The following is a 15,896-nucleotide window of genomic DNA, read 5'->3' as shown; positions in this document are numbered from 1 at the left end:
CAATGTAACAAGTTTTGATGATGAAGATATAATCTCATCACTGCATCATCTGGGTGGGTGGCAACATCAGTTCAGCATTGACCTATTAGGAGAAACAATCAAACAAACCTTTATCAATCTATGATGCTATGTGAATAATCTTAAAAAAAAAAAAATCTCTAAAGAATGTTTCCACCTTGCTGAAACTATGCCATGAAGAATTAAAGCAGTTCTAAAGGCAAAAGCAGGTCCAACCCAGTACTAGCAAAATGTAGCTAATGAAGTGACTGGTGTATGAATATCTTACACACACACACACACACCTTTGAGTTTTTATATTTGTGCAGAAGCATGCGGAGCTCTGAGTTTTGTTGTTTGAGTTGCTGTGTTTCAGTCAGAAGCTTTGATCTCTTAGTCAGCTCATTACTGAGAAACAAAAATAATACGCCCATGTAGTTATTTAATGAGATGCGAAAAAAATCATTATTTTTAACACTCACAGGTACTTCTTTAGTATGCAAATACTCACTGGTACTTCTTCAGACCGGCCTCCAGGGCACTCCAGACTTTAAGTTTGGACTCAGGGATGGTGTTAGTTATTTTCTCCCAGTAAGCTTTGACCTCAGAGTCGCTCATCCTCTCCAGTGGCAGGGTGCTGCGCTTATGTTGAGGAATTTCTCTGTTATGAAAGTAATTAAAAATCTATGGGTCTTTCTGTGTGTAGCACATTGGTGGCATTTCTAATGTAATTACCACATAATTAAAATAAAAAAATACATAAAAAAAAAAAAAGTTAAATCGGCTTCCCTCATTATAAATAATAATTATTAATAATAATTATTAATAATGGAAGAGCAAAGGCAGTTGTTAGGGTTCGTACCACACATTTGAGAGTCACCACAATTCTACGTATTTTGATTTTTTTTACAATATTTGACAATTTTAATTTACCAAATCTCTAACACTTTTTGTTAATGCTTTGTGAAGTACAGTTCTTGTATTAATAATAACTTGGAGGCAGTGTCAAGAACACTCTACTTGCCTGCCTTCCTACTTTATTAGCTGTGGCCATGCAGTTTAGAAGATAAGATAACTTTTTAAGTGAACCTAACTGACTGACCAAACCATGCCGGGGTGCGCTACACAGTGTTCACACTAATTAAATAAACTGTACTTAAGGGTCAAGTGCATTTGGATCCAAAGCTGATGAGAAGGCTTGTGCAACCCACAGTGGTTTAGGGAATCAAACACGGGCCATGTCAACTGAATGTTAGCCATTAGTCACCCGTTAACCATAAATACACATACTGTATAATATAAACACACATGCACACACCTTGCTTTGCAGTGCTGGACAGTGAAGGCACGAAGAGCTCTCAGTAGATCATTTGGGTGGATAAGACTCAACTCGTTCTCTGTCTGGTTTTTCGCTGACATGTTCTAGGAAAAAAGCCAGACCCCCAAGTTAGCCAGGAACTGTTTAAGCCTTAGATATTATTAGTTGTAACTGTCCTAGGTAAAGTCAAGAAGTAAACAGAAGTCATTCAGAGCCAAATGAACTTCAAAGTTCCTCCTAACTCCACCTTCTCTGTATGTGACTGTTTATAATTCAGGAAGAACTTGGTCATTTTGTTGATATCCTCTTCATTCTCAATCCCCAAGACCTATAGTACAATCAATTAAACCAAAAATTATATTAAAAAAGTATATAAGGATCAGTTTTAAGGGCACTATCAAGCATAATAATGAACAGCCTAAAAGAAAAAAATAGTACTCACAGAAAAGATGAAATCTAGTTTTAAAGAAGTCTGTTCATTCTTCTCCATGGAAGAAAGCAACTTGAGTAACTTACTCTCTATAAGAAAGCCCTAAAACATAAATACCAGAATTTTTAAAAATATATTTGTAAAACATGTTTACATAGTATACCATTCATTCATTTATCTTCTATTTTGCCACAGTGCTACACTTCGATGTCCAATTAACATAAGACCTTTATTTGTCCCACAGTGGGGAAATTAATATGTTACAGCGGCAAAGAAAAATGTGCAAATATAAAGTAGGGATATACCTTTGTATAAATACATCAAAAAAGAAATTGTATATTGTATGTAAGGAAACTTAAATTGTATAATTTCCAATAAATGTGACGCAGCAATTAAGTTGCATCTTTAGGTGATTTGAGTTATTTTGGATTAATAAGCTCCATTTTGATACCAAGTTTATTACTTTGCGTTTATCACGTATTGTGTTCTGTTCCTGAGATATGGCCATCGAAATCCCATTTGAAGAATATATCAATGAGGATTCCATGATGTTAAAAGATAGAGGGGACCCTGAGCATCATATTAACACTAGGATTTCTTTGTGACCCTTAAAAATAATGTTGCCAGCAGGACAGTTTTACGGCAAAAAAAGCTCTTTTCCTATCACAATATCCCATGTTTAGGATTAAAACTTTTGAAGGATCAGAAAGATAAAGGCATTTACAGGTATTTGTACAGATTTTTGCCCAGATTAAAATTTGTAAAGATTTTACCTACTGCATACTATTGGCCATACTGGAAAAAAAAAAAAAAAAAAAAAGCGACTTAAATACCTGACTTCTTGTACTGAGTCACAAATATGTTATAAAATGTTACGATGCAGCATATTTATCTTTGGGAACTGCTCTATCCTGGTCAAGGTCAAAGTGGATCAGTAAAAAACAGAAACACTTGGTATTGGAGGTTGGAATGCATCCTAGATTGGGGTGCTAGTCAATGTTAGATCACAATGTACACACACATTTGTACCTACAGTACGGGCAATTTGGAGTAGTCAATTCACCTACTCCTATGTTTTAGGAAGTGCAGGGAAGACAGAGTGCATGGAGCAAACTTATGTGAACAGAACCAGAAAATCTGAAACCTCATACAGACAGATTTTCCCCCTGTGGTTCACAAAAACAGTAAATCATCCTATTGGTTAAATATTTATTGTCTTTTTCTTTTTGATTGAAAATATTTAAATTATTTTATGCAGACACACACACAAACAGATAGTACCAACCATCTCATCGCACAGAAGCTCCAGCAGCCTGTTTACAGTTTTATGATCCACCTTGGTTGTCCTTGTGTCCAAACTGCCCCCTGAGTCCCCTAGTGTACTTCTTTCTAGCTCTGTTTTGTCCCGTGTCTCATCCTTCTCTCCCAGAACTTGTGTGGCTACATGACGTGCTGTACACTGGGGCTGCTTGGGGCCAGAATGATCCATGAAGGGCAGTGGTGGTGGACTCCAGGTCAGGCCCAGCATCTGTTCATGAATAACCCGGTCCAAGTCCACAGCCCTGCTCACCAAAGTTTTGGCCTCATCTTCATTCATCAGCCAAATCTCCTCATAACGCTTAGCATCAACCTCTGCAAAGTGCCTTAATGTGGGCAGACATATAACAATCAGTATTATTAATAACCTACTGTGTGAGAACTAGAAATGAAACTGGTGTTAGTGGTTATTGGGTGTGCTTTGTGTATATGGGGGTTCCGCTTCACCTAATCCTCTCCTGAATATCTTTGTATTGTTGTATAAGGCGCTTGTACTTAGTGGTCAATGACTGGATCTCCTCATGGGATTGCTTTTCCTGAATGGCACATTTTTTCTTGAGTTTGTTGCGTGCATCCTGCATTCTGCAACAAAGTGTCCACAATATAAATACACAGTGCGTTCTGATTGAAAAATTGGATATTTTAATTTGACATCCTGCTTCAGTTTGTTCACGCCTGTTTGGTATTCTGTTAATTAGTTATAAAAAAAAAAATGCCAGAGTCCCCCACATCCCCTGTACAGTCCTGGCCTTGCTCCAAGGCATTTGCACATGTTTGGGCCATTAAAAGGTTTCCTGGAAGGCCTGCGTTTCAGAAGTGAAGTAGGCTGTCTGATTATGGGGCTGGTATACTGAGAAAACTTTGATGGTATCCAAGCACTAGTAAAATGCTGTGGTAAGTGCGTTAGTGTAGCAGGGGATTATACAGAGAAATACAGAGAAATACAGAAAGTTTTTACTTCTGTGTTCTGTTATTCTGCACAATTAAAGACAATTACAGATATCCTATTTTGACTTGAACGTCCCTGGTAAAGGGTGATGACTGAAGCGACTTGAAGCCAGCCAGTCACTCCTTTATTTCAAGGTGCGGCTCATCCAGTGCTGTAAGACAGCTGATCATGCTTAAAGGAAGCTCTTTTCTGTATGAATGAGATGTCTTTAATGGAATAACACCTATAAACACGTCCAGCCTAAGAAAAATGCTTTTTGAGATGCTTAGGTGCGAGCAGTAGGTCAGAGCTGCTGTGTTATTTATGGAAGTTTATTTCAGTTAGACTTTAGAAACTGGCTTAGGACAAAGGATTTGTTTTAAGTGTACCTGGTGATCTTCCTAATCTGTTCAGCCTTACTGACAGCATACTCCTCCTCATATTTCTTTAGCATTTGTACATTGTACTCGAGTTTCTCCTGATTAATCTGGTAGGTAGCCTTCCTTTCCTCCAGGTCTTGCTGTAGGCGCTATTAATGAAAACATATATGCAGAGAAAGATGTTTTTGTATGAGGATCGTGCTTGATGTGATAACATTTATCATTTCTGAAAAGAGAATTGTTTCTATTTTATAAACATTCTTTTGAGATTGTAAAAGGTTCCGTTAACCATAAATCATGTCTAAGGGTGCAATGCCAAACTTGGCAAAAAAATAAAAAATAAATAAAAATTATGTAATCCAGTGGTCAAGGATTACAGTTTCCTGTGGACAGAATAACATCCGTAGTTTTATTGCTTTAAAACCTGGCACATTAATACAGACTTAAAGTAGTCTAATGTGATGGATTTTATAACTGCTTCGAACACAGCCCGATGACCAATACTCTGTGCATTTAATATACATTTGGTTTCTTCTAAAGCAGAAGAACAATTTTTTAATTGTTAAATTAAAGAATAAATGCAATAAGCAAAACATTTATATTCACTGACAATTCAGGGCTGTGTATTATCAATGTGATGCAGTCCACCTGTACATCAGTCTCTAGTTTGACTTTGATCTTGTTGTACTCCTCTGCACTCTCTGCTCTCAGACGATCCAGCACGGCCTCATGCTCCTCCACCATTTCCATCCTCTGCAGCAAGAACTTCATCTGCCCAAAACGAACAAGATAATTTACAGCTCACATCAGTGATGTACAACACAAAGAACAATGTAGGAAAACTTACAAACCAAACGCAATGACACACTGTTAACCACAGAGCAGTAATGTTCACATTTGTTAAATGCCATTAGAACGAACGAACTCACTCACTCACTCACTCACTCACTCACTCACTCACTCACTCACTCACTCACTCACTCACTCACTCACTCACTGACTGACTGACTGACTGACTGACTGACTGACTGACTGACTGACTGACTGACTGACTGACTGACTGACTGACTGACTGACTGACTGACTGACTGACTGACTGACTGACTGACTGACTGACTGACTGACTGACTGACTGACTGACTGACTGACTGACTGACTGACTGACTGACTGACTGACTGACTGACTGACTGACTGACTGACTGACTGACTGACTGACTGACTGACTGACTGACTGACTGACTGACTGACTGACTGACTGACTGACTGACTGACTGACTGACTGACTGACTGACTGACTGACTGACTGACTGACTGACTGACTGACTGACTGACTGACTGACTGACTGACTGACTGACTGACTGACTGACTGACTGACTGACTGACTGACTGACTGACTGACTGACTGACTGACTGACTGACTGACTGACTGACTGACTGACTGACTGACTGACTGACTGACTGACTGACTGACTGACTGACTGACTGACTGACTGACTGACTGACTGACTGACTGACTGACTGACTGACTGACTGACTGACTGACTGACTGACTGACTGACTGACTGACTGACTGACTGACTGACTGACTGACTGACTGACTGACTGACTGACTGACTGACTGACTGACTGACTGACTGACTGACTGACTGACTGACTGACTGACTGACTGACTGACTGACTGACTGACTGACTGACTGACTGACTGACTGACTGACTGACTGACTGACTGACTGACTGACTGACTGACTGACTGACTGACTGACTGACTGACTGACTGACTGACTGACTGACTGACTGACTGACTGACTGACTGACTGACTGACTGACTGACTGACTGACTGACTGACTGACTGACTGACTGACTGACTGACTGACTGACTGACTGACTGACTGACTGACTGACTGACTGACTGACTGACTGACTGACTGACTGACTGACTGACTGACTGACTGACTGACTGACTGACTGACTGACTGACTGACTGACTGACTGACTGACTGACTGACTGACTGACTGACTGACTGACTGACTGACTGACTGACTGACTGACTGACTGACTGACTGACTGACTGACTGACTGACTGACTGACTGACTGACTGACTGACTGACTGACTGACTGACTGACTGACTGACTGACTGACTGACTGACTGACTGACTGACTGACTGACTGACTGACTGACTGACTGACTGACTGACTGACTGACTGACTGACTGACTGACTGACTGACTGACTGACTGACTGACTGACTGACTGACTGACTGACTGACTGACTGACTGACTGACTGACTGACTGACTGACTGACTGACTGACTGACTGACTGACTGACTGACTGACTGACTGACTGACTGACTGACTGACTGACTGACTGACTGACTGACTGACTGACTGACTGACTGACTGACTGACTGACTGACTGACTGACTGACTGACTGACTGACTGACTGACTGACTGACTGACTGACTGACTGACTGACTGACTGACTGACTGACTGACTGACTGACTGACTGACTGACTGACTGACTGACTGACTGACTGACTGACTGACTGACTGACTGACTGACTGACTGACTGACTGACTGACTGACTGACTGACTGACTGACTGACTGACTGACTGACTGACTGACTGACTGACTGACTGACTGACTGACTGACTGACTGACTGACTGACTGACTGACTGACTGACTGACTGACTGACTGACTGACTGACTGACTGACTGACTGACTGACTGACTGACTGACTGACTGACTGACTGACTGACTGACTGACTGACTGACTGACTGACTGACTGACTGACTGACTGACTGACTGACTGACTGACTGACTGACTGACTGACTGACTGACTGACTGACTGACTGACTGACTGACTGACTGACTGACTGACTGACTGACTGACTGACTGACTGACTGACTGACTGACTGACTGACTGACTGACTGACTGACTGACTGACTGACTGACTGACTGACTGACTGACTGACTGACTGACTGACTGACTGACTGACTGACTGACTGACTGACTGACTGACTGACTGACTGACTGACTGACTGAATCGCTTTATCCTGTATTCAGGGTCGCGGGGACCTGGAGCCTATCCCAGGAGGCGTAGGGCACGAGGCAGAGTACACCCTGGACAGGTTGCCAATCTATACACACACCCATTCACACACTACAGGGAATTTGGGAAGGCCAATTATCCTAATCTGCATACCTTTGGACTGTGCATGCAACTCCATGCACACAGAGACGGGAATCAAACCCGGACCCTGGAAGAGCAAGGCGACAGTGCTAACCCATAGACATTAAACATGGAAAATATGTAAAGGGTTGTTCTACCTCTTTGTCACTTCGTTCCTTCCTCTGTTGTTCCCATTTGCTTGTGCTGATTGAAAGCAAATCCTTCCGCTCATCATGGAACGAGTTCTGTAACCCAAAATGGAAATAATATAAGCACAATGCATTAGCTAATGAATTGCATAACTTTCTTTGTTATTATGAAAAAGTATGAATATGAGACTAATCAATTTATCAAGTCCAGATAAAATCCAGGTTTGCAAAGCTTGTAAAGACTCAAAGCTGTAACTGCTGATAAAGATGCTTCTACATAGTACTGAATAAAGAGTGTGAATACATTTTTTTTTTAAGATTTTAGTTTTTAATTTTTAATGCATTTGCCAGAAAAATAAAAGAGAAAAAGAAAATTACTGGGTATTGTTACTATTTATTTAAAGAATTAAGTAAAGTATTATTGGTAGTAATTGCTGTTTTTTGTGCTTTTTCTGTACGCTGACACCTAAAAAATACTAATATAATTAATTTAAAATAAAATCTATAACAGTAAGGGTGCAAAAATCCATACCACCTAAACTACATAAAAAACTCGATAATGAAAATTTTTAATGGATTATAAATCATCGTAAGGTTCAGCATGTGAGACTGTATACAATAAATCAGGGAGCGTCAAGTCAAACTGGGACTTTTGATCATGCAGAATAGCAGAACACATTTATGTCTTTTTTCTCTATATAATCCACTGCTTCACTAATGCACTTATCCCAGTGTTTAACTAGTGCTTGGACACCATCAGGGTAGAAAGTTTTCTCAGTATAACATGCCGTGATCATACTGCTTCTACACATCTGTAATGCTGGCCTCCCAGGAACTCCTTCAATGGCCCAAAAAATGTGAAAATAGTGTGAGTAAGGTCAGGACTGTACAGGGAATGTGGCAATAAATCCCAGCCGAAATCCTCTAATGTGCAAGTCTTTCATGTGTTTTTGAATGATTGTGTGTGTAGTTCCCACAGACAAATGTGTCTCTTCTGCAAACTGTTGATACGTTATCCTACTTTAAAACCTTTGCACTTTCAAATGTTTGTCTACAGTCTTCTGTAATTCTCAGTCTGCTTTATGCCTTCATTCACAAGAAATTTCATCACAAGCCCCTGTTTAACTTGAATGCCACCTATATATAAACATAGAGTAGCATCTGGACTTCACCACACCTCAATTGCATCCAGCTCTTTTCTATAGTGTTTCTTCAGACTTGATATCTGTTCCTGCATCCTTTCAATCAGGAGATCCACTTCATCTGCCTCCCTTTTGCGTTCCTTCACAAAATGATCATCTCTTCCTTTTAGCTCCTGCACACAAAAGTAGACATATTTTAAGTGTGTGTGTGTGTGTGTGTGTGTGTGTGTGTGTGTGTGTGTGTGTTTATCAGTCTACACACTACCACTCAAAAGTTTGGGATTATTTTCTAACTCTATAGATGTTTCTTTGCTGGATGCCTCAATGCTGAAGGCATCCAAAATATGCGATAATCCGAGGTGCTGGTAATTGGTGATTTTTAAGGCTGATAACTCTAAATGAACCTCTCCTCTGCAGCAGAGGCAAGTTTTGGTCTTGCCTTCTTGGTAATGTCATTCATCACGGTGCTTGATGGGTTTTACACATGCACTTGAAAATACTGTTCTTGCAAGAACTATTCCAGAAAGGCTGACCTCTGTGTCTTAGACTAACAACTGACTGTTGTTTTTGTTGTTACATAATTCCATAATTCCATGTGTTATTTTATAGTTTTGAAATCCCCTGTGTTGTAGAATGTAGAAAATAAATCACTAAACAAAAACAAAGAAATTTGCAAGTGATTCCAAACTTTTGAGCAGTAGTAAATATAGCCTATACTCAGCAAAAAAAGGTCAATTTTTCAGGACTGTGTATTTCAACAATAATGTTGTAAAAATCAAAATTACTTTACAGATCTTCATTGTAAAGGGTTTAAACAATGTTTTCCATCCATGTTCAATTAACCATAATCAATTAATTAACATGGACATGTGGAGTAGTCGTTAAGACCTTAACAGCTTACAGAAAGTAGGCATTTATAGTCACAGTTCTAAAAACGCAGGACACTAAAGAGACTTGTCTACCGACTGTGAAAAACACCCAAAGAAAGATGCCCAGGGTCCCTGCTCACCTGCATGAACGTGCATTAGGCATGCTGCAGGGAGGCATGAGGACTGCTGATGTGGCTAGGGCAATAAATTGCCATGTCCACACTTTAAGACGCCTAAGACAGCGCTACAGGGAGACAGGAAGGACAGCTGATCATTCTCGCAGTGGAAGACCACGTGTAACAACACCTGCACAGGATCGTTACATCCGGATATCACACCTGCGTGACAGGTACAGAATGGCCACAACAACTGCCCGAGTCACACCAGGAACACACAATCCCTCCATCAGTGCTCAGACTGTCCGCAATAGGCAGTCCATGAGGAGGAGATGCACTGCAGTACTTCAAGCAGCTGGTGGCCACACCAGATACTGACTGGTACTTTGGATTTTGAGCCTCCCTTCATTCAAGGACACATTGTGAAACATTTTTAGTTTATGTCTTATGGTGTTGACTCTTTTAGTGTTTATACAAATATTTACACATTAAGTTTAAGTTTTTAAAAGTAAAAACAGTTGAAAGTCAGAGGACGTTTCTTTTTTTGCTGAGTATATATGTGTTTAGACAGACAGACAGACAGACAGATAGACGGATAGATAGATAGATTTTACATGCACCTGCTGCAATTCATTGATGAGCTTGTTTTTGTCTTCAATGATGTGCCAACAGAACTGTTGCTGTTTTCTCAGATCATCTCTCAGCTCCTGATGGATCAACTTTGTCTTGGCCTCAGACCACTTGTTAATTATGTTATTGAACTTCTCTGTGCTGGTTTTGGCCTCATTTTCCAACTTCTCCAATCTGTTCAAGATTAGCCATTGCATATTAGGATACAATGGAGAAATAAGAAATAGGTGATGTAAAGGCTGTTGCAATTTGTGCCTGAACACTTGTCCAAAAATGTCAGTCATGCAGCAACATAACTCAAGCTCAGGTTTAAACTTGATTCGTGGAAGTATAAGGCAACATCGCTTCCTATGCATCTCCATGCAAGTAAAAAAATTTATTGATGTTAATTTTTTTTTTAGGCTTTGGGTGACAAAATAGCATATTATTATCCCGTTTTCCTAGTAATGCACAGGGAGAATATGCAATGTCCACACAAAGGACCAGATGTAAGATTCAAACCACTGACCGTGAATATGTGACCTACAATAAGCTTCTATTTCACCAAAAGCTGCTGCTTTTCCAGTAGGACTAAATTGTTAGTTGATGCCAAACATTGAGAAATCCAAGCAACAGCGTGCAGATGTGAGCTGAAATAAATCAAAGTGATGGAATTCCCATCCACTGAGAATATATATAGTTTATAAAATGACCCCAATATAAATAAAATTTGCAAAGCTTTTTCCAAAATGTGCTGTTTTAATTCAACACTGTGTAGTTTTACCTACTGTATGCATTATGTAAACATTAAATAAGTTTATTTCCAACCTAGAAATAAAAACCTGAAAAATAAAATTTGTATCAATGCTTTCAGTCTTACAATATTTAAACATCACACTACACCAAGGTTTAATTAAAAAATCTGATTGATCAAAAGATGTTAAATAATTTTCTACAACAGCACCTATGACTGTAATGCTGGCTGTAATTCATATGATTAGGCGACACATGCTCGTAGGGACGTCGCACCATCAAGGTCGAGGGTTCAATTCCTGCCTCGGGTCTGTGTATGGAGTTTGCATCTTCTCTTGCAAGTTTCCTCTGGGTATTTTGGTGTCCTTCCACAGCCCAAAGACATGCAGACAAGGCTATGTGGCTTTTTTAAATTTCCCACAGTGTGTAAGTGTGCATGTGTTTGTGTGTCCTTTGATGGATTGTAAAACCATCTAGTGTGTACCCCGCCCATTGCGCAGGACTGTCACACAAGGACTGTCAATATCACATGACCCTGCACAGGGTAAGCAGTATAAAGAATGCATGAGTGAGTTCATTTATGTACAGTGAGGTCAATAAGTATTTGATCACCCTGTGATTTTGCAAGTTCTCTTACTTAGAAATCATGGAGGGGTCTACAATTTTCAGCATAGGTGCATTTCCACTGTGAAAGACAGAAAAAGAAAAGAAAAAGGAAAATCCGGTAACCACATTGTATTGGATTTTTTAACAAATTATTTCTGAATTACTGTGTCAAATATGTATTTGATCACTTGCTTTTCACAGAGCCACTCCTTGCTTTTTCTGGCTGTGTGCTCTGGGTCATTGTCATGTTGGAAGACCCAGCCACAACCCATCTTTAATGCTCTGAGTGAGGGAAGGAGCCCAATATGTCACAATACATGGCCCTGTTCATCCTTTCCTTAATACAGTGCAGTCATCCTGTACCCTGGGCAGAAAAACGGTATGGTATGCTTCATGGTATGTATGGTATTATTGGGATGATACTCATCATTCTTCTTCCTCCAAACACGGCGAATGAAGTTAAGACCAAAAGGTTCTACTTTGGTCTCATCTGACCACAGCACTTTCTTCCATGACTCCTATGGATCATCCAGATGGTCCCTGGCAAACTTCAGACGGGCCTGGACATGGGCTGACTTAAGCAGGGGAACCTTCCGTGCGATGCAAGTTTTTTAAACCATGATGTCTTAGTGTATTACTGATAGAAGCCTTGGAAACGATGGTCCCAGCTCTCTTCACGGCATTGACCAGCTCCTCGTGTGGAGTTCTGGTCTGATTCTTCACCATTCTTAGCATCATTGATACCCCATGTATCTACTTGGACTTTGGCTAACTGTGGGGTGCACAGGTGTCTTTATGACAGCTAACAACCTCAAACAGGCGCTACTAATTTAGAATCATAAAAAGAGTGTAGCCAGACTATTTAAAAGCAAAATAACAGGTCTTTGAGGGTCAGAAATCTGGCTCATAAGCAAGTGATCAAATACTTATTTGACACAGTAATTTACAAATAAATAATAAAAAAATTATATGATGTGATTTCCGAATTTTTCTTTCTAGATTCTGTTTCTCACAGTGAAAATGCACCTATGCTAAAAATTGTAGACCCCTCCATGGTTTCTAAGTAAGAGAACTTGCGAAATCACAGGGTAATTAAATACTTAATGACCTCACTGTAAATGATCTAATATGTAAATATATAAATATTTTTTATTCAACAGCTCTTCCATTTGACTTGAAACAAGTATAGTTTATGAAATAAATAAATAAATAAATAAATGGATACAAATGTGTTGATGTAAAACTGAGAAAAAACTGTATTACTGATATGGCATAGAAATCTATAAGAAAATATTTATTTAACATTTATTGAAAGAGTCTTTTTTCATAACCTTCGATTTGTCTTCAACAAAAGAGAGTCTTTAGGACACAGGGCTTTGTGTTTCAGGTTTCTTGATGACAAAAGAATAAAAGAGAGGCTGGTGATGGAATGACTGCACAGCTGCTATAGTGTGAATGATAACATGAAATAGTTACAAATATCAAGAGGCTGCAGCCTTGTAAAGTTCCTCTATGTTTTGGCTTATTACAATTAAGTCTGTTATGGTTAATTGTTACAAAGTTTTTGTAATACACTACACATGAGATTGTATGCGCTCAAAGACATAGTTTTGGGTTGTATTTACCTTATGTCACATACAGATAACATACACTCATCTTTATTTAAGTACTATACATTAAATGGGGGAACAAAAATATTGAGTTGCAAGAACACTGGCCCTTAACCCTCAACTGCTCAGATGTATAATGAGATGTATAATGAGATTTTAAAAAAATGGAGGTCTCTCTGGATAAGAGCGTCTGCCAAATGCCTAAATTTAAATTTACTAAAATGTTAAACAGGCTCCTACAATAAATTAAAACACTCGGATAACATGTCTGGGCAACTAAACTTCAGTAAACACCTGACTTTTTAACTGTAATGACAATCATTTACTGTATAATTAACTCTGTACCATCTGGACCACACTTGGTGTGTTTATGTGTGTGTGTGTGTGTTTGCACCTTAGTCTGTTTGCCTCTCTTAGTTCTTCTTTCCTCTTCGACTCCCTGGCATCTGCTGCCACCAAAATGTTGGTGACCAGCTCTGTGCCATCTGCTTTTAATTTAGCCAGATGCTACAACAAGTTCAGATGGCCAAAACAAAATCTAATAAATTAAACGCAGCTAGGAATGGGTTATTGCTTCAAAATTAATTACTACAGCAATACATCTTTATGATTAAACACAGCTATATAAAATTCCACTTACTATTTCACTTTTTTCAATTTGTCTCTGACTTGACCGATCTTCCTCCTTTGTTTCTTCCTTTTCCTGCAAATCATCTCCAAGCTCTTGTCTTCAGTTTTTCCATTAAAAAAAAATATACAACCGATGATGGGTAAAAGAGGATAAAAAACCTCTAGAAACAACAGAAGCATTAATTTAACAGTACTTAGATCAAACGTTCTCAGAATGGGTTCAGAGAAGTGAAGCCTTATTTGTGATCATTTTTTATATGCTGTAATAAATAATTCATCATTATAGAAGCTGCGTTTATTGCTGGGTTGTTAACATGGCCATAAGTAGCTACAGTATGGCACTGAGATAATTCATATCTCAGTGTAACAGCTTACGACAAGGATAAAGTGTCTTTAGAGCAATGATGTTAGGCCTGAGGTGCAGTCAGCATTTCAGTTCATTCCAAAGTGGTCGTTGAGGCTTCTTTAACTCCAATCACAGTGGCCCTGTCACATTGGTACAAAGTTGAGTTAGGTCAGCCAAGGTCCTTGGCTGACCTTACTCAAGACCAAGAAGTTGGTGGTGGATCTCAGGAGGACCAAGACTAACCAAACACAGTCTACATTCTGGGTGAGGAGGTGAAGGTGGTGGAGAGCTACGAATACCTTGGAGTTCACATTGACAACGGATTGGACTGCAAATACAACCCAGATGCTGTCTATAAGAAAGCACGAAGCAGATTCTATTTCGTCTGTTGGGGCAGCAGCATCAGGAGCAGTGGCTCTAAATAACTCAACAAACTAATTAAAAATGCTAGCTCTAATATTAGCCACTCCCCTGGAGTGTTTGGAGTTGGTAGTGAAGAGAAGGATGCTGTTAACCATCATGGAGAACACTTCACATCCCTTCCACAATCTAATGGCTAAACAGATGAGCACCTTAAGTAAAAAAAAAAAAATGCTTTAGCTCCGCCGTAAAAAAAAATGCTACAGGAAGTCTTTTCAGCCAACTGCAATTACTTTAACTTTTGCTTTACTTATTGCTTTACAATAACCCTGCTCCATGTCAGGAAAGGGATCTCCTTCTCTGGCATCACAATAAATTGTCTCATACAGTATACAGTTCATTCTGTCATCATTGCACTTCCTGCATTCCTTTCATCCTCTCTTTTATTAATATTTTAACTTGCTGGTTCATTCTCTCTATACCTATTTCAAGACGTGTACATAGAAACAGTATATTTGTATTATTTGACACAATTTTTACCTCATTAATGTACCTTTAATTGTAAACGGTGTATTTTTAAACCAATTCTTACTTGTTACATCTTGTAATCATCTTGTAAAATAATGTTGACTTGGACCCAGCGTGAAAAGCTCAGGAATTAATCCTCTAATTTAAAGACAGAATATTACTAAACATTTGTTTATAAAATAATCCTGTACTTTGGAAAAAAAAAGTTAAATGTGTCTCTTGACAAGCTGTAGATATACAGTACCGTTACCGTTTCTTAGCCTGGACCCGAGCAGCAATACGGGTCCGCCGAGCCTTGATTCTGTCCTCGGGATTTTCAGACTCAATAGACGGTCCAGTCTTCTCTTTCACCTCTCTTAAAACCTCGGTCTGTAGCATTCTCTATTTGTTACTTCTCGCCGAAATATAAACCGCAGTTTTACACCGGAAAGTCTAAATGTGCCCTTCTCATTAGCCTGTAGGCTTTTGTTGGCTTGTGCGTCTCTGTATCTTAGCAACTGGATAAATGCGATTTAGCGCCTGCTAATGATCACATTGAGAACTACATAAAAAAAAAAAACTATACTTAAAGTATACAGTATATTTTTAATATGTTATAATTTATTCTTATAATTGCACTAT

At 39.2% G+C, this 15,896-nt stretch overlaps 1 protein-coding gene across 2 annotated transcripts; it reads right to left on the bottom strand.

Moving 5' to 3' along the window:
- Positions 1–15,680, bottom strand: LOC128524396 (dynein regulatory complex protein 1-like). 2 transcript variants are annotated; one of them, XM_053496964.1, is made up of 16 exons: positions 15,526–15,680; positions 14,052–14,139; positions 13,806–13,918; positions 10,454–10,637; positions 8,884–9,021; positions 7,716–7,802; positions 5,019–5,141; positions 4,380–4,519; positions 3,510–3,644; positions 3,031–3,388; positions 1,758–1,847; positions 1,563–1,643; positions 1,316–1,419; positions 509–658; positions 303–405; positions 1–82 (listed from the first exon to the last, which is right to left on the bottom strand). In XM_053496964.1, exons 1-16 carry the CDS (start codon positions 15,651–15,653, stop codon positions 38–40), a joined length of 2,067 nt encoding a protein of 688 aa, XP_053352939.1. In that variant the 5' UTR covers positions 15,654–15,680; the 3' UTR covers positions 1–37. The 2 variants fall into 2 exon arrangements, with proteins under 2 accessions (XP_053352939.1, XP_053352940.1); XM_053496965.1 differs by having other exon boundaries at positions 3,558–3,644.
- Positions 15,681–15,896: the final 216 nt, after the last annotated feature.

Source organism: Clarias gariepinus, chromosome 5 (assembly GCF_024256425.1).
Source record: "Clarias gariepinus isolate MV-2021 ecotype Netherlands chromosome 5, CGAR_prim_01v2, whole genome shotgun sequence".
Classification (NCBI taxonomy): Eukaryota; Metazoa; Chordata; class Actinopteri; order Siluriformes; family Clariidae; genus Clarias; species Clarias gariepinus.
The sequence above is the reverse complement of the archived record's forward strand: the minus strand, read 5'-3'. Positions and strand labels throughout refer to the sequence as shown.

What these genes read in the sequence shown, in the direction of transcription:
- LOC128524396 (XM_053496964.1), bottom strand. Translation starts at nt 15,653, where the DNA reads ATGCTACAGACCGAGGTTTTAAGAGAGGTGAAAGAGAAGACTGGACCG. An exon ending in AACTAGAGACTGATGTACAG is followed by an intron (nt 4,520 to 5,018) that starts GTGGACTGCATC and finishes TTTCATTAATAG; the next exon opens with CGCCTACAGCAAGACCTGGA. An exon ending in AACAGTCACATACAGAGAAG is followed by an intron (nt 1,420 to 1,562) that starts GTGGAGTTAGGA and finishes CTTTTTTCCTAG; the next exon opens with AACATGTCAGCGAAAAACCA.